Below are 18,658 nucleotides of genomic sequence, written 5' to 3' on the forward strand. Positions count from 1 at the left end.
CTGCATCACCCCCCTCTATCTTTTCCTGACTAGCCCTTCCTCCCTTTATCAAATCCTGTAAGGGTTGACCAATTGGGCATAATCTTCCAAAAACTTCCTACAATAGCTAAAACATCTTCAATACTTGTTTTACCCCTTTTCTGGTGAAAAGCCTTTGTACAATCTTTTTTTCCCAAATTCTATAACCTAACAACATCTTTGAAACAGAAATCAAACCTTTCAATTTGATTCCAGGCCATAATTTGTTTTGATTGTTTGTTCTTGTCTTAAATAACATCATTTTATTAAGGTAACTTGCTCACAGCACATTTTCTTATGTCAGAATCACCCCAAACTCAGAAAACAGTGTTGTGGGCTTTCAACTGCCCATTAGTGTCTATCTTACCTCTTCTTTCTTTGAAGGAAACCTTGTCCCCTCATCCATAGCTATCACCTAAACTGCATTCTACTTCCTAGAAACCCTTTAAATGTCTCGCTTGTGTCCAATGAATCCTACTTTTGATTGTGTCTTCCTCTGTTTACTATCAGCTCCTCTATAACATATCTTTTATTACCCTGTTCATTTTCTTTTCTCATTTATTCCACTGAATTATTTCTCTCCTCTATAATTATATTAATCTGTCAATTTGGTGTTATAGTCGGGCTCTCCCTTTTAGCCCGTCTGGCATCTATTACAGTTTTCAACCTTCCCATATTCAAAATTTACACCAGGGTGCGCTTTGTGTTCAGAACTACTCCAGTCTTGTGGTTGATTCACTACTTTGCAAATCCATGTTACACATTTTAATTAGAATGCATTATGGCAGTATAATAATTCCCATCATTAAACACGCATTCCCAGTCTACCTTATGTAACTCCCCAATAAACATTCACTCCCCTTTCTGTTACATTTTTGATTTTATGTCTTAAAATTTCTGCAAGTCTTATAACTCAAAGATCCATCCTGTCTGGGACAGAATGGGTTAATTCTCTGCTTGTTTCAGCAGGAGCAGAGTAAATTCACTCAGATTGACATCATCACTTCAAACACTCCAGCATAATTCTTTCCATTTATCTTTTCATTGCCAATTCTATCAAGAATACATTTTCGAATTTAACAAAAAGCCTGATCCAGATTAATCCAAAATAAGATTTATTTTCATTACTTTTAAATATCCCTACTAAATTAAGACTTTTACACTTTCTTACAATCTCTCCAGTTTAAGCTCAAAATTTACATGATTAATTATTTCTACAGCTCTGCCTCTGTAACCAACACAGGCAGATACAAAATCAAGTCAACTGTGTTCCTAAATGGTTAACTCTCCTTACAACTTTTCAGATGTAATGTAATGCCATCTTGAAATTGATTTTCTTTTCCCAAGATGGCAGAGCTCAAATCTCTGTCCGATTCCTATTCTTGAAAATGACCATGGCCACCAAGATTAAGGAATCCTGACCTTGCCTCAATTGTACTATCGTAAAATTTCAACTGGGGGAGAGTCTCTTTTTGAGGAAGGATGTGGTGACATTGGAGGCAGTTCAGAGGAGGTTCACCAGATTGATTCCAGGGATGAAAGGGCTGATATATGAGGAGAGATTAAACAGTTTGGGCTCGTACCCGCTGGAGTTTAGAAGGATGACAGGGGATCTGATCGAGGTATATAAAACATAGAGCAAATGTTTCCTCTTATGGGGCAATCTAGAACAAGAAGCCACAGCTATAGGTTGAGAGGCGATAGATTTAAAACTATGATGAGGAGGAATTACTTCTTGCAGACGGTAGTGAATTTGTGGAACTCTCTGCCTCATAGCGCAGTGGCATCTGAATCGGTGAATGGTTTCAAGAAGAAGCTAGATAGATTTCTAATTTTAAAAAGGGATAAGGGGATATGGGGAAAAGGTGGGGAGGTGGATTTGAGACCAGGGAGAGATCAGCCATGATCTGATTGAATGGTGGGGCAGGCTCAAAGAGCTGAATTTGCCTCCTTCTGCTCCTAATTCCTATGTTCCTATCAGTAGAGAGTTCATTCTGAGTCTTCAAGGCCTTCAGATTTCACAAAAGTATAATTTTTCTGCTCCCCAGTAAGGTCTAGAGTGCAACCTGTCACACTCCATCACTGATAATACAGTTGCTAGTCTTTATTTGTTCAGGATTCTTGTTAATCTCTGTGGCAATCTCATAATTCTGCCATTGGGCCTGGGGGAATTTCCAATTCCCTCTTGAATCCACATAGGAGCAGCTATTGGAAGTGCCTGGCAGTCGATGCAAAATTTTCGATGATTCGATGTTTTGTGTTCTTTTCCCCCACACCCACTGGGTCCACATCATCTCTTTTAACTATCCATTCAGTTCCAGCTCACGCAGTACCCCTGTGTTACTGCCAAATCATGAGATCAGTCAGTATATTAATGGGACGTCACGGTGAAGGAAGATATTGGTGCAGATAGTCAGGGTGCAACAATGAGGTTCCAAGAAACCTTCGCCTTTGTGCTCAGCTGCATTGTGTGTGATTATGTTATAAATTCTTCTGGAGCAAGGCTGGAAAATAATGGATACAAAGACATAGTTATTGCTATTAACCCTCGAGTCCAACGTGATGACAACCTTATTGAAAATATTAAGGTGAGGCATTGATGTGCTGTCCCAAGAGAACTAATAGCTCTTGCTTTGCGACTGTTTCATGTTGTATGTTATTGTTTATAATTCAGGATTTGGTGAGGAGAGGGAGAGTTAGAGGAATATGTTATATCCTCTTCCCTGTCTTTGCTCGATTAATGAAACATGGTATTGATTTGAAATTTGTCTTTGCTTTACAGGAAATAGTGACTGCTGCCTCTTCCTACCTCCACCAAGCGACCAAGCAACAAGTTTATTTTTCAGATGTGAAAATCCTGCTGCCGAAAACATGGTCAGTTAATTCCAGCTCGGTTCACAGACCCACGACTGAATCCTACCAGAAGGTAAGTGAGCAGCGAAATGTGAGAAATGCCTTCCAGCTGCTCCCTCTGCAACCCCGAGAATTTCTCAAACCCCCTTCAGCACTTCACGGGGTTGGGGGGAGGATTTGCGCCGAATGTTTGACAAAGTTTCGGCGGCGGAGGAGGAAGGGGGTGCAGCTCCGAGGGAATTCTCAGCGGAGTCTGGCAGCAGACTTTCGATAAAATGTGTACTTCGACTGAAGATTAGCGATTACTTAACGGCTTCTCTCCCACAACAAGTCAGGGGGGTAATTCAATAACAAGAAAAAGCAAATGATATGTATGAAATTATGTATTTTCTATGTTACAAATTCTAAAAATAAAGTATATATTGTATGTATAAAGCTATTTTATACAGATTGCACTAAAACTTCTAAATTTTGATTTGTATATTACATTTCATGCGAATTTCATTTCAAAGAAAATACTTTGCAATGAACAGTCAGTGGTGTCAGAAAGTGTTATTACATGTTATTCCAGAATTTCTGATGGTCCTTTTGAGGATCGAGTTCCACAACTCTGCCCATTTTATCATGAAAATGATGTCAGTTATTGGGAATATTGTGACTGAGTGTTGGATTTTTCTCTCTTGCCCATTTGAAAGCTTTGGGTTACAGATGGGTTGAGCTGGAAGGGGCAGTGCGAAGGCAAACAACTATTCTGTTTTTAACAGCACAGCGTCAGAGTGAAGTATTCGATCTGAGATCCTGGCCTGGGTTCTCCGATCTCGTTCACCCCGCCAGCAAGAATGGAGAATTTGGCCCTGAATAAAATCTCCATTCACAGCAGTGGGACCAGAGAATCCCAGCTGCCGGCGAGGTTGGAGAAATCCTGGCTCTTTCGCAACTGGTTTGCCATCCAGTTAAATCAAAGAAGCTTTTCCATTTGAGCAAAACCTCTCCTCCTCCTCCAGGTACCATTGCCTGAAGAGGGCATTGCCAACCACGGGCTCCCATTGGATTGCACCATGATTACGCTTGTGTACTGCGGTGTTTGCCATTGCCTTCTTGATTTAATTTGATTTATTATTGTCACACGTATTAACATACAGTGAAAAGTATTGTTTCTTGTGCGCTATACAGACAAAGCATTCCGTTCATAGAGAAGGAAACGAGAGAGTGCAGAATGGAGTGTTACAGTCATAGCTAGGGTGTAGTGAAAGATCAACTTAATGCAAGGTAAGTCTATTCAAAGGTCTGACAGCAGCAGGGAAAGAGCTGTTCTTGAGTCAGTTGGTACGTGACCTCAGACTTTTGTACCTTCTTTCCAAAGGAAGAAGGTGGAAGAGAGAATGTCCGGGGTGCGTGAGGTTCTTAATTATGCTGGCTGCTTTGCCGAGGCAGTGGGAAATGTGGACAGAGTCAATGGATGGATTGGGCTACATTCATGACATTTTGTAGTTTTTTGCGGTCTTGGCAGAGCAGGAGCCATACCAAGCTGTGATACAACCAGAAAGAATGCCTTCTATGGTGCATTTGTAAAGGTTCGTTAGAGTCGTAGCTGACATGCCAAATTTCCTTTGTCTTCTGAGAAAGTAGAGGCATTGTGGGCTTTCTTAACTATAATGACAGCATGGGAGGACGAGGACAGGTTGTTGGTGATCTGGACACCTGCAGTATGGCTGACCAGGAAGCTCTCCCACTCTTACCACCTGCCATCAGGCACATTGGAAGGATTTATAGGCTGATAATCAATCTGTTTCGCCACATCATGAAAGCAACTTCTGTGCTCGTCAAGTCCTGAGGTGGGACTTGAACCCAGAGCTTCTGATTCAGAGGCAGGGCCACAATCACTGTGCCACAAGGCCTACCCTCCAATACAAAAGGAAAGGTTTTAAATATCAAATAGTCAGTAATAAATCCAGTCAGGAATTCAGAAGAAATTTCTTTGGCCAAAGAGTGGTTAGAAGCCAAGCCACTTCACGTCAACCTGCCCTGCAGCCATAAAGCTCCTCTTGAGTCGTACACTTGAGAGCTCCGGGTTGATCAGTCCCCACAGCGCCAAGAGTGCATTCATGGGCTCTGCCAGGGATGCAAGAGGAGGAGGAGGAGGAAGAAGACCCAGTGGATCCCGGAGACAGATAAATCTGGGGTCTTGACAGAAGGGTTTGGGCTGGTTAGAGATGGCGTTGTGGGTTTAAAGCTGCCAGTGGGTAGGAAGAAAGCAGAGGTCTGGCCCCCCTCCCCCAATCCGTATAGACAGCCCCTGAAGATAGAAATCCCCCCACCTCCCTCCCTCTCTTTCCTTCCTATTCTTTGAAGAGTTGATATTAAAAATCGGGCTGCTCGCTCACGCTCACCCGCCCACACCAAACATTTTATGTCATGGGCAGTGTATTATCAGGATCAATTGGCTTGGTAAAAAGTCTAATTGACCCTTGATTATCTATTGAAATATGGCAAGCAGGTTCCCAATTTTAATGCCACCCCTCCCCTCCTCTCCCCCACCCCCCACAACTTCCCCACCCACTAATATGGGGTTAAACTCAGGGGTGCCTTGCCAAAAACACACCCAGCAGGAGCATGTACTAAGCATCCCAGGCCACTTATCTGTGCTGATGTTTATGTTCTGCATGAAACTACTTTGTCTAAACATAAAAGTGTTTGCTTCTACACCTTTTTATACACAAGTCATTATCTAGCTTCCCCTTCAATACCATAAATCTATTCAAGGGGAAGCTAGATAATGACTTGTGGATAAAAAGGTGTAGAAGCGTTATGTTTAGACAAAGTAGTTTCATGCAGAGCATAAAATTCCAGCACAGACAAGTGGCGCTGAACAGCCAGTTCTGTGCTGTGCACTGTACGCACCTGAATCCTAAAAAATATTAACAATCCGTGTCCATATCATGGGAAAATTTTCAGAAATTAGTAAATTCCATAGGGCAGACCAATCATAGTCAATGTTGGGTGGGATTTTATGGCCTCACTCGCCCCAAAACTGTAAAATCCTGCCCGAGGTCAACGGACATTCCACGGTCCACCGCTCGCCTGTTCCAATTTCCGTGGCGCACGGGACGATCAAATTCTGACTAATATTGCCATTCGTGAGAGTGGTTTGATCCTTAGTTGTTCATGAATTGTGCTTTGCAGCTTCAGAATACTAATTATCAGAACACTACTATAGGCTGAACTTTCCTATTTATAACTTACAATAATCTTCACACCAATCCATTAAGTAATTTTGTGCCCTTATGAACCCATTACCTTCTCCCCTCCTCTGCTAAGTAAGGAGATCACTTCATGAACTTGTGCTGCCAGGAAAAAGCCTTCCGTACTGGGAGACACTTAGAACCATAGAAAATTACAGCTCAGAAACAGGCCTTTTGGCCCTTCTTGTCTGTGCTGAACCATTTTTTGCCTAGTCCCACTGACCTGCACTTGGACCATATCCCTCCACGCCCCTCTCATCCATGAACTCATCCAAGTTTTTCTTAAATGTTGAAAGTGACCCCGCATTTACCACTTTATCCGGTAGCTCACTCCACACTCCCGCCACTCTCTGCGTGAAGAAGTCCCCCCTAATATTCCCTTTTAACCTTTCTCCTTTCACCCTTAACCCATGCCCTCTGGTTTTTTACTCCCCTAGCCTCAGTGGAAAAAGCCTGTTTGCATTCACTCTATCTATACCCATCAAAATCTTATGCACCTCTATCAAATCTCCCCTCATTCTTCTATGCTCCAGGGAATAAAGTCCCAACCTATTCAATCTCTCTCTGTAACTCATCTTCTCAAGTCCCGGCAACATCCTTGTGAACCTTCTCTGCACTCTTTCAACCTTATTTACATCCTTCCTGTTACTAGGTGACCAAAACTGTACACAATACTCTAAATTCGGCCTCACCAATGCCTTATATAACCTTACCATAACACTCCAACTTTTATACTCGATACTCCGATTTATAAAGGCCAATGTACCAAAGGCACTCTTTACAACCCTATCCACCTGTGACGTCACTTTTAGGGAATTCTGTACCTGTATTCCCAGATCCCTCTGTTCAACTGCACTCTTCAGAGTCCTACCATTTACCCTGTACGTTCTTCTTTGGTTTGTCCTTCCAAGGAGCAATATCTCACACTTGTCTGCGTTAAATTCCATTTACCATTTTTCAGCCCATTTTCCTAGCTGGTCCAAATCCCTGTGCAAGCTTTGAAAACCTTCCTCACTGTCCACTACATCTCCAATCTTTGTATCATCAGCAAACTTGCTGCTCCAATTTACCACATTATCATCCAGATCATTGATATAGATGACAAACAACAATGGACCCAACACCGATCCCTGCGGCACACCACTAGTCACAGGCCTCCACTCAGAGAAGCAATCCTCCACAACCACTCTCTGGCTTCTTCCATTGAGCCAGTGTCTAATCCAATTTACTACCTCCCCATGTATACCCAGTGACTGAATCTTCCTAACTAACCTCCCATGTGGGACCTTGTCAAAGGCTTTGCTGAAATCCAGGTAGACAACATCCACCGCCTTTCCTTCATCCACTTTCCTGGTAACCTCCTCAAAAAACTCTAATAGATTGGTCAAACATGACCTACCACGCACAAAGCCATGTTGACTCTCCCTAATAAGTCCCTGTCTATCCAAATATTTGTAGATCCTATCCCTTATCACACCTTCCAATAACTTGCCCACCACCGACGTCAAACTTACTGGCCTATAATTTCCCGGATTTCTTTTGGAACCTTTTTTAAACAACGGAACAACATGAGCCACCCTCCAATCATCCGGCACCTCCCCCGTGAATACTGACATTTTAAATATGTCTGCCAGGCCCCTGCAAGTTCAACACTAGCTTCCCTCAAGGTCCATGGGAATACCCTGTCCGGTCCTGGGGATTTATCCACTCTGATTTGCCTCAAGACTGCGTGCACCTCCTCCCCTTTAATCTGTAAAGGTTCCATGACTTCCCTACCTGTTTGCCCTATTTCCATTACTCCATACCCGTTTCCTCAATAAATACGGATGCAAAAAAACCATTTAGTATCTCCCCTATCTCTTTTGGTTCCATACACAGTCTACCACTCTGGTCTTCAAGAGGACCAATTTTATCCCTCACTATCTTTTTGCTCCTATCATACCTATAGAAGCTCTTTGGATTTTCCTTCATTCTGTCTGCCAAAGCAACCTCATGTCTTCTTTGAGCCCTCCTGATTTCCCTCTTAAGTAGCTTCTTGCACTTTTTATACTCCTCGAGCATCTGATTTGCTCCTTGCTGCCTGTACATTTCATACAACTCTCTCTTCCTCTTAATCAGTGTTACAATCTCCCTCGAGAACCAAGTTTCCTTATTCCTATGCCTTTAATCCTGACAGGAACATACAAACTCTGCACTCTCAAAATTTCTCCTTTGAAGGCCTCCCACTTTCCATTTACATCCTTACCAGAGAACAGCCTGTGCCAATCCACACTTCCCAGATCCCTTCTCATTTCATCAAATTTGGCCTTTTTCCAGTTCAGAACTTCAACCCGAGGACCAGATCTATCCTTATCCATGATCAGGTTGAAACGAATGGCATTATGATCACTGGATCCAAAGTGTTCCCTCACACTCACATCCATCACCTGTCCTAACTCATTTCCCAATAGGAGATCCAATATCACATCCTCTCGAGTTGGCACCTCTATATACTGATGTAGAAAATTCTCCTGAACACATTTTACAAACTCTACCCCGTCTAAACCTTTAACAGTATGCGAGTCCCAATCTATATGTGGAAAATTAAAATCCCCTACTGTCACAACTGTGTTTCTTGCAGTTGTCAGCTATCTCTCTGCTGATTTGCTCCTCCAATTCTCGCTGACTATTGGGTGGTCTATAATACAACCCCATTAATGTGGTCATACCTTTCCTGTTTCTCAGCTCCACCCATAGGGCCTCTGTAGACAAGCTCCTTAGTCAATCCTGCCTGAGTACCGCTGTAACATTTTCCCTGACCAACAATGCCACCCCCCCACCTTTTATCCCTCTGCCTCTATCCCGCCTGAAACATTGGAACCCTGGAACATTGAGCTGCCAGTCCTGCCCCTCCTGTAGCCAAGTTTCACTAATGGCTATAATGTCATATTTCCATGTGTCTATCCACGCCTTCAGCTCATCTGCCTTCCCCACAATACTCCTGGCATTGAAATAGACACACCTCCAAAGATTATTTCCACCACACTCAACCCTTCCATTTGTGATTTTGCTTGAACTAACCTGTCTTTTCACCCTTGCTCCACTATCTGCTCTGGCACTCTGGTTCCCATCCCCCTGCAAATCTAGTTTAAACGCTCCCCAATAACAGTAGCAAACCTCCCTGCAAGTATTGTGAATTCAGCACTCACTCCCTATAGATACCACGCATGATGGACAGAAAACCATCAGAAGCATTAAATCAATGGTTTTCTGCCCCATTCTGCAAGGAAAATGTGGGCAGCATGGTGGCTATCACTGCTGTCTCACAGCGCCAGGGACCTGGGTTCAATTCCGGCCTCGGGTCACTGTCTGTGTGGAATTTGCACATTTTTCCTGTGTCTGCATGGGTTTCCTCCGAGTGCTCCGGTTTCCTCCCACAGTTCAAAGATGTGCAGGTGAGGTAGATTGGCCATGATAAATTTCCTCTTTGTGTCCCATGATGTGTAGGTTAGATGGATTGGCCATGCTAAATTTCCCCTTTGTGTCCCATGATGTGTAGGTTAGGGAGATTAGCAGGGTAAATACGTGGGGTTACGGGGATAGGGTCTGGGTAAGATGCTTTGTTGGAGATTCGATGGTGCAAATGGCCTCCTTCTGCACTGTAGCCATTCTATAATTCTATGAAAATGGCAAGCCGTCCACACCACATTTCCAGTTCTTGTCCTTATTTTCAAATCTCTACATGACCTGTCCCCATCCCAACTCTGTAATCTCCTCCAGCCCCATGACCCACTCATCTAATTCCAGCCCCTTGACATGAGTCTCTTCGATTTTAATTGGTAGTCATGGCCTCATGGCCCTGAAGCTCTGGAATTTCCTCCTTAGACCTCTCCTTTCTATGTTCTATATAGGCCTAGAGGTGGGGATGTGATCGGCGCAACTTGTGGGCCGAAGGGCCTGTTTGTGCTGTGGCTTTCTATGTTCTATGTTCTATCTCTCAAGCTCTCTCTCTCCTTCAAGACACTCATTAAAACCTACTTCCTTGACTCAGTTCTTGGTCTCCTGGCCCACTGTCGCCATATGTGATTCTGTGTTTTGACAAGGCTCCTTTGAAGGGATGTTTTACTACATTAAAGGCAGGATATAAATGCAAATTGTTTGGAATTTATAATTAGGAGTAGTCGACAGACAATTTTTAACATGGATAGTTAATGGTGTGGACTGAATGTCTGGAATCCTGCCTGTGCTCCCTGAGGACAAGGTTCCACGCTGGGAATAGTTTCTGAAAACTACCCTTTAAATTCCTGTCACCCCCCACACCACTCCCTAATTCAATGACAAAGGAAGCAACCAATGGAGTTGTTGGACGGTAGAGAAAATAATTCCATTGGTTTTTGGGCCCAGTCTCTGCTCTGTACTCAGTCAGGATGAATGTAGGGTGCTGCAATGAGCCTTGGGTCTCAGTGATTTGAGCAGAGATGTGAGACACCAGGGGCTTGCACAGGGCATTATCAGCCTGTATTCACGTCCTCCAGCATCACTGCAGTAATCCCTGCTTCAAAGCACTTTTGTGTGAGTGCAGCATGGGCTTGAACAAAATGAAAGGAAGCAACTTTAGTTTCTAGCTTTGACTGTTCCAGTTCCAAATAAGTCGCATTCACGCATAGTTCTAAAACACTTTCAAATAAATAGTTAGCAAATCCAGGCATACTTGCTATAAATTGTGTTGTCAGTCTTGAAGCTTTCAGAGAGAGATTTTGTGGAGAGCGCATGAATTCTCAGGGACAGCCTGCACATGCCTCTGACTTACAAGATAATGAACGGCTTAGATAGGATGGACGTAGGGAAGTTGTTTCCATTAACAGGGGAGACTAGGACGCGGGGGCACAGCCTTAGAATAAAAGGGAGTCACTTTAGAACAGAGATGAGGAGAAATTTCTTCAGCCAGAGAGTGGTGGGTCTGTGGAATTCATTGCCACAGAGGGCTGTGGAGGCCGAGACGTTGAGCGTCTTCAAGACAGAAATTGATAAATTCTTGATTTCTCGAGGAATTAAGGGCTATGGGGAGAGAGCGGGTAAATGGAGTTGAAATCAACCATGATTGAATGGTGGAGTGGACTCGATGGGCCGAATGGCCTTACTTCCGCTCCTATGTCTTATGGTCTTATGGTCTTATGGACTTCAGCTGTCCTATTAACTTAATTTTTTTCACTGCCACAGACGTAGCTCTTCCCATCACCACAGCAACATCTGCTGGATAACTCATGACCTTTTCAATCAACCTAATTAAAAGCTTCAGGGGAAATATCCATCTATCAACAAAAATCCAAAAGCTCCATCCAAAGTAAACACCACATGACTAAAATGAATAATTATCCTGCTCTCCCAGCATCTGAGCTGCATTCCTACCAGACATACTGACTGACCGTCGAAAAAAGCTGAATTTTTAAACATAAAGCAAACTAGAGCAGCCCATTGCAGAACCGAATCACTTATTACAGAAAAGATTTTCCTTGCTTCTTTAGCTGTGATGATGGTAGTGCAATTGATATATATATATATATATAAAATCAATTGCATTCCCATTATCACAGCTAAAGAAGCAACAGCACCACGAGGAAAATCTTTTCTGTAATGAGTGATTCGGTTCTGCAATGGGCTGCTTGAGATTTGGGTGAAGGCAGATTCAAGCACAGCTTTCAAAAGAGAATGATTTAAAGAAAAAAATATTTGCAGAACTACAGGGAAAATGGCGGTGTGGGTGTTGAGATGAGGTGAGTTGCTCGAAAGAACTAACAGGGATTCAGTGGGCTGAATGGCCTCCTCCTTCATTCCCAATCGCAGGCAATTTTGTACACAGCTCTCAGTCTATGAATCATGTCCAGTCAGGCAACTATGATTGCACAACACAATAGCTGCTGACTGGATAAGTACTCAATTGATGTTGTCTACGTGGAATTTAGCAAGGCCTTTGACAAGGTACCACATGGTAGGTTGTTGCATAAGGTTAAATCTCATGGGATCCAGGGTGAGGTAGCTAAATGTATACAAAATTAGCTTGATGACAGACTGTGGAGATGCCGGTGTTGTTGACAGAGGGTGTTGATGACAGAGGGTGGTTGGAGAGGGTTGTTTTTCAAACTGGAGGCTTGTGACCAGCGGTGTGCCTCAGGGATTGGTGCTGGGTCCACTGTTATTTGTCATTTATATTAATGATTTGGATGAGAATATAGGAGGCATGGTTAGTAAGTTTGAAGATGACACCAAGATTGGTGGTATAGTTGACAATGAAGAAGGTTATCTCGGTTTGCAACAGGATCTTGATCAATTGGGCCAGTGGGCTGACGAATGGCAGATGGAGTTTAATTTAGATAAATGAGAGGTGATGCATTTTGGTAGTTTGAACCAGGGCAGGACTTACTCAGTTAATGGTAGGGCATTGGGGAGAGTTACAGAGCAAAGAGATCGAGGGGTACATGTTCATAGCTCCTTGAAAGTGGAGTCACAGGTGGACAGAGTGGTGAAGGAGGTATTCAGCATGCTTCGTTGGTCAGAACATTGAATACAGGAGTTGGGATGTCTTGTTGAAGTTGTACAAGACATTGGTAAGGCCACACTTGGAATACTGTGTACAGTTCTGGTCACCCTATTATAGAAAGGATATTATTAAACTAGAAAGAGTGCAGAAAAGGTTTACGAGGATGCTACCGGGACTTGATGGTTTGAGTTATAAGGAGAGGCTGGATAGACTGGGACTTTTTTCTCTGGAGTGTAGGAGGCTGAGGGGTGATCTTGTGGAGGTCTATAAAATAATGAGGGACATGGATCAGCTAGATAGTCAATATCTTTTCGCAAAGGTAGGGGAATCTAAAACTAGAGGGCATAGATTTAAGATGAGAGGGGAGAGATACAAAAGTGTCCAGAGGGGCAATGTTTTCACACAGAGGGTGGTGAGTGTCTGGAACAAACTGCCAGAGGTGATAGTAGAGGCGGGTACAATTTTGTTTTTTAAACAGTGTTTAGACAGTTACATGGGTAAGATGATGTGGAGTTGCCGGCGTTGGACTGGAGTAGGCACAGTAAGTAGTCTCACAACACCAGGTTAATGACCAACAGGTTTATTTGGTAGCACGAGCTTTTGGAGCGTTGCCCCTTTCGGAGCATTGCCCCTACACTCACTTGATGAAGGGGCAACGCCCCGAAACCTCACAATACCAAATAAACATGTTGGACTTTAACCTGGTGTTGTGAGGCTAATGGGTAAGATGGATATAGAGGGATATGGGCCAAATGCGGGCAATTGGGACTAGCTTCGGGGTTTCAAAAAAAGGGCGGCATGGACAAGTTGGGCCGAAGGGCCTGTTTCCATGCTGTAAACCTCGATGACTATATGGACCCGATTTTACCATCAACAGGCGCAAAAACTTGATAAAGTCGGGCGTGAGGCGATTAGCGCGATCCACGCCCACATCCGCGCAGATACCCACTTTACCAAGGCCCAAAAATGGCTGCTCAGCAAAGGTCTGTTTCGGGCCCTCCAGCTTCAGATTTTCCAACAGCTCTTTGACTCAGATTGGTGAGGGCCCAATTTTGCCATTTTGATTCTAAGTGCTGAATCTGGGCGCAATTCAGATCCGACCTGGAAATCTGTTCTCAGGCGCCCCCATATGCACTCAGCCTGAAAATAAAATCATGAGTCTGAATCGCGCTGTGGGCGGGGCTTATTGTGCCCAAATCGCTGAACTGCGCATGCGCAGTGAGAACAAAATTTGAAAAACGCGCCTGGGCTGCAAAAAGTGGATAAAGTGCCCAGGAGCGATGGCCCCCACTGACATCGCCCCACCCCCACAACATAACTTTCCCCCTTATCCACCCACCCCCACCCGGCTACCCAGACTGATCGTGACCCTCTGCTCTCCTTCCCCCCCCCCCACCAATCGCCCGCAGAGTGCAGCGGACTCCCTTGCACCCCCCCTCCCCCCCCCGGCCAGAAAACCATCTGGCCTCCCTCCATTCGCACCCCCCCCCACCTTCCCCGAGGATGATCAGGTCTCCCTCCAACCTCCCTCCCACCCCCCACCCCACCCCCTCCACTAGAGAATGATCGGGTCTTCCTCCTCCCCACCACCAGAGACACATCTGACCCACCTCCTCCTCCCTCCCCCCCCGCGACCAGAGAATGATCTGACCCGCCTCCCTCCATCCCCCCAACCACCAATATGAGTCAGAGAGCCGTTGGAAACTCTGAATGTACCTCTTCAGAAGCTGGAGCACCCGAAACAGACCTTTGCTGAGCATGTCTGTTTCGCGCTGAATCTGGACGGGCAAACGCGATAGTAAAGGGGGAAATGCTGGTAAAGTTGGGCGGGCAGTTCATTAATTCAGTTTAAATGCGTGCAAATGTATTTAAATTGCCGTTGCGCCCGTTTCGGGTGCGTTTCGGATTATGGCCATTTTTGAGCCTTGGTAAAGTGGGCATCTGCGCGGACGCGGCGCGGATCACGTTAATCGCCTCACACCCAACTTTACTAAATTTTCGTGCCCAAAAACGGGCACGACGCAATATGTACCCTGTATGTGCGTGTGTATGTTTGTTTGTGTGTGTGTCTTTGTTTGTGTGTGTGCTGGGGGTTTGTGTTTGTTTGTGTGTTTGTGTCTGTTTGTGTGTGTTTGTTTGTGAGTGTGTGTGTGTCTCTGTGTGTGCATGCGTGCTGGAGTTTGTGTGTGTGTGTGCGTCTGTTTGTGAGTGTGTGAGAGCTTGTGCAGTGATTCTCTCATGAAAACATCTATTTGTCTTTCCCTAGGCTGATGTGGTCATTGCTGAACCATACCTTAAATATGCAGATGAACCGTACACTCTCCAGTATGGCGGATGTGGTGAGAAGGGCCGGTACATTCACTTCACCCCAAACTTTGTACTAAACAACAGTCTGACTGCAGCTTATGGCCCAAAAGGTAAATAACCTTAAATAAGTTAACACCATTGTTGTTGTACTTTGAGTCCTAAATTTTGCTCAATTAGTGAGAGAGATAGAGAGAGGGATGGGGAGATTGTGGCGGGGTACTGGCAATGTGGCTTGCTAGTGACCCAGAGGCCTAGGTTAATGCTTTGGGAACACAGGTTCAAATCCTACCACAGCAGCTCATGGAATTTGAATTTAATTAACTAGTTTCAGCCAGAAGTGTTGAGTAGATGATCCATCTCAGCCTCCTCCAGAGGTCCCCAGCATCACAGATGCCAGCTTCAGCCAATTTGATTCACTCCACATGATATGAAGAAATGGCTGACAGAACTGCAAAAGCAATCGGCCCTGACAACATTCTAGCAATGCAACTGAAGCCTTGTGCTCCAGGACTAGCCATGCCCTAGCCAAGCTGTTCCAGTACAATAGGACTCTAAATGGTAAAACACCACTCCCAATGAACAATCAGCACAACACTGGCATCTACCTGGTAATGTGGAAAATTGCCCAGCTATGTACCATCCGTAAAGTGCAGGACAGATAGAATATGGGAGAGTGACTGTCCTTGACATCAAGACATTTAGCTATATATGGCATCAAGGAGCCCGAGTAAAACCGGAGTCAGTGGGAATATGTGGGAAAACTCTCCTCTTATCGGGTCATACTTGGCACAAAGGAAGATAATTGTGATTGTTGGAAATCAATCATCTCAGTCCCAAGACATCATCGCAGGTACTCTTCAGGGTAGTGTCTGAGGCCCAATCATCTTCAGCTGTTTTATCAATGACCTTCCTTCCATCATTAGCTCAGAAATGGGCATGTTTGCTGATGATTACACAACATTCAGCACAATTCACAACTCCTCAAATACTTTGTGTCCATATACAGCAAGACCTGGGCAAAGTTCAGGCTTGGGCAAATAAGTGTCTCAAAAATGGCAGGCAATTTCCATTTCCAACAGTAGAATCATAGAATCCCTACAGTGCAGAAGGAGGCCATTTGGCCCATCGAGCCTGCACCGACAACAATCCCACCCAGGCCTTATCCCCGTAACCCCACGTATTTACCCGACTAATCCCCCTGACATCAAGGGACAATTTAGCATGGCCAATGCACCTAAACTGCACATCTTTGGACTGTGGGAGGAAACTGAAGCACCCGGAGGAAACCCACGCAGACACGGAGACAAAGAGCAAACTCCACACAGACAGTGACCCAAGCCAGGAATCGAACCTGGGTCCCTGGCACTGTGAGGCAGCAGTGCTAATCACTATGATACCGTGCCACCATAAATAAAGTCCAGCCATTTCCCCTTGACATTCAATGGCATTGTGATTGCTGAAGCCCCCACTATCAACGTCCTCAGGAGTTACCATTGTTCAGGAACCGAACTGAATTAGCCATATAAACACTGTGCAAGTCAGAGGCTAAGAATTCTGCGGTGAGCAACTCGCCTCCTGATTCCCCAAAGCCTGTCCACCATCCACAAGGCACAAGTCAGGAGTGTGATGGAATTCTTGCCGCTTGCCTGGATGAGTACTCCAACAACACTCAGGTGTTTGACACCATCCAGGAAAAAGCAGCCCAATTGATTGGCACCCCATCCACAAACATTCACTTCCTCCACCACCAATGCACAGTGGCAACAATGTGTACCATCTACAAGATGCACTGCAGCAACTCACCATGGCTCCTTCGACAGTATCTCCCAAACCCGTGACCACTGCCACCTGGAAGGACAAGGGAAGCAAACACATGGAAACATCACTTTCTGCGAATTCCCCACCAAGCCACTCACCATCCTGACTTGGAAATATGTCAGCCATTCCTTCACTGTCACTGGGTCAAAAATGGAAACTCCCTCCCGAACAGCACTGTGGGTGTACCTACACCACATGGCCTGCAGCGGTTCAAGAAGGCAGCTCACCCACCACCTTCTCAGTGGTAATTAGGGATGGCCAATAAAGGGTGGCCTAGCCAGCAACACCCTCATCCTGTGAATGAATAGATAAGAAAAAAGAACATCATCCCAGTTACTGACCCTGAAGGTGATGAAGATGAGTGCAGTGGTTTCTATGACAACAAGTAGTGAGGTACATTTAAGACAAAATTGGCCTCAGTGAAAGAACTAAGAGCAAGGTTACAAACACAGCAATATATTTTTTATTAGCTCCTTTCCCATCAGTTCAATCGAGCACCACGTCCACTAAACCCTTTAACAGACTAATTCCATCTTGTAATTCTATGCCAAGAGTATTGTGAATAAAGGGGATGAGCTCAGAGCGTGGATCGATGCCTGGAAGTATGATGTGGTGGCCATTATGGAGACTTGGATGTCTCAGGGACAGGACTGGATACTACAGATGGCGGGATTCAGATGTTTCAGGAAGGACAGGGAGGGAGGCAAGAGAGGGGGTGGAGTGGTACTGCTGATCAGGGATAGTGTCACAATTGTAGAGAAAGTGTATGCTGTGGAGGGATTGTCCACCGAGTCTCTGTGGTTGGAAGTTCAGAGTGGGAAGGGGCCGGTCACTCTGCTGGGAGTTTTCTATAGGCCGCCCAATAGTAACAGGGAGGTGGAGGAGCAGATAGGGAAACAGATCCTGGAGAGATGCAGAAATAGCAGAGTTGTTGTGATGGGAGACTTTAATTTCCCAAACATAGATTGGAATATCCCTAGGGTAAGGGGATTGGATGGGGAAGAGTTTGTTAGGTGTGTTCAGGAGGGTTTCCTGACACAGCATGTGGACAAGCCTACAAGAGGAGAGGCTGTACTTGATCTGATACTGACCAATGAACCTGGACTGGTGTCAGATCTCTCAGTGGGAGAGCATCTTGGGGATAGCGATCATAACTCTATCTCCTTTAGGCTTGCATTGGAAAAAGAGAGGATCAGGCAAGCTAGGAAAGTGTTTATATGGAGTAAGGGGAAATATGAAGACATTAGACAGCAAATTAGAGGAGTAAATTGGAAGGAGGTATTCTCGGGAAAATCTACTGAAGAGAGGTGGCAGTTTTTCAAGGAATGTCTGTCTAGAGTTCTACAGGACAACGTTCCGAGCAGACAGGGAGGTGTTGGTCGGTTAAAGGAACCATGGTGCACGAAAGCTGTGCGGGACCTAGTCGAGAAGAAAAGGAAAGCGTACAAAAGGCTCAGAGAGCTTGGCGAAGATAGGGATTTAGAAGAGTATACGGCTTGTAGGAAGGGACTAAAGAAGGAAATAAGGAGAGCCAGAAGGGGTCACGAGAAGGCCCTGGCAGGTAGGATTAAGGAGAACCCTAAGGCGTTCTATAAATATGTGAAGAGTAAAAGGATGAGACGTGACGGAATAGGGCCTATAAAAGGTGAAGGCGGGAAAGTCTGTACGGAACCAGTAGAAATGGCAGAGGTGCTCAATGAGTATTTTGCCTCGGTTTTCACAGAGGAGAAGGACCTGGGTGGATGTACTGCAGGCGTGCGGTGGACTGAAAGGATTGAGTATGTGGATTTTCAGAAAGAGGTTGTGCTGGAATCTTTGAATGGCATCAAGATAGATAAGTCGCCGGGTCCAGATGGGATGTACCCAAGGTTACTGTGGGAGGCGAGGGAGGAGATTGCAGAGC

The 18,658-nt window shown here is 44.9% G+C and overlaps 1 protein-coding gene across 1 annotated transcript in view; it reads left to right on the top strand.

Moving 5' to 3' along the window:
* Positions 1 to 2,362: 2,362 nt before the first annotated feature.
* LOC144497535 (calcium-activated chloride channel regulator 1-like) overlaps positions 2,363 to 18,658 on the top strand; it is a 51,536-nt gene continuing 35,240 nt past the window's right edge. Inside the window, exons 1-3 of the mRNA XM_078218936.1 lie at positions 2,363 to 2,606; positions 2,801 to 2,944; positions 14,897 to 15,047. Of these exons, the coding sequence (XP_078075062.1) occupies positions 2,445 to 2,606; positions 2,801 to 2,944; positions 14,897 to 15,047 (457 nt within the window). The 5' untranslated portion in view covers positions 2,363 to 2,444. The remainder of the gene's footprint in view (positions 2,607 to 2,800; positions 2,945 to 14,896; positions 15,048 to 18,658) is intronic.

The sequence above is a fragment of the Mustelus asterias genome, chromosome 8 (genome assembly GCF_964213995.1).
Source record: "Mustelus asterias chromosome 8, sMusAst1.hap1.1, whole genome shotgun sequence".
In the NCBI taxonomy this organism is placed as follows: domain Eukaryota; kingdom Metazoa; phylum Chordata; class Chondrichthyes; order Carcharhiniformes; family Triakidae; genus Mustelus; species Mustelus asterias.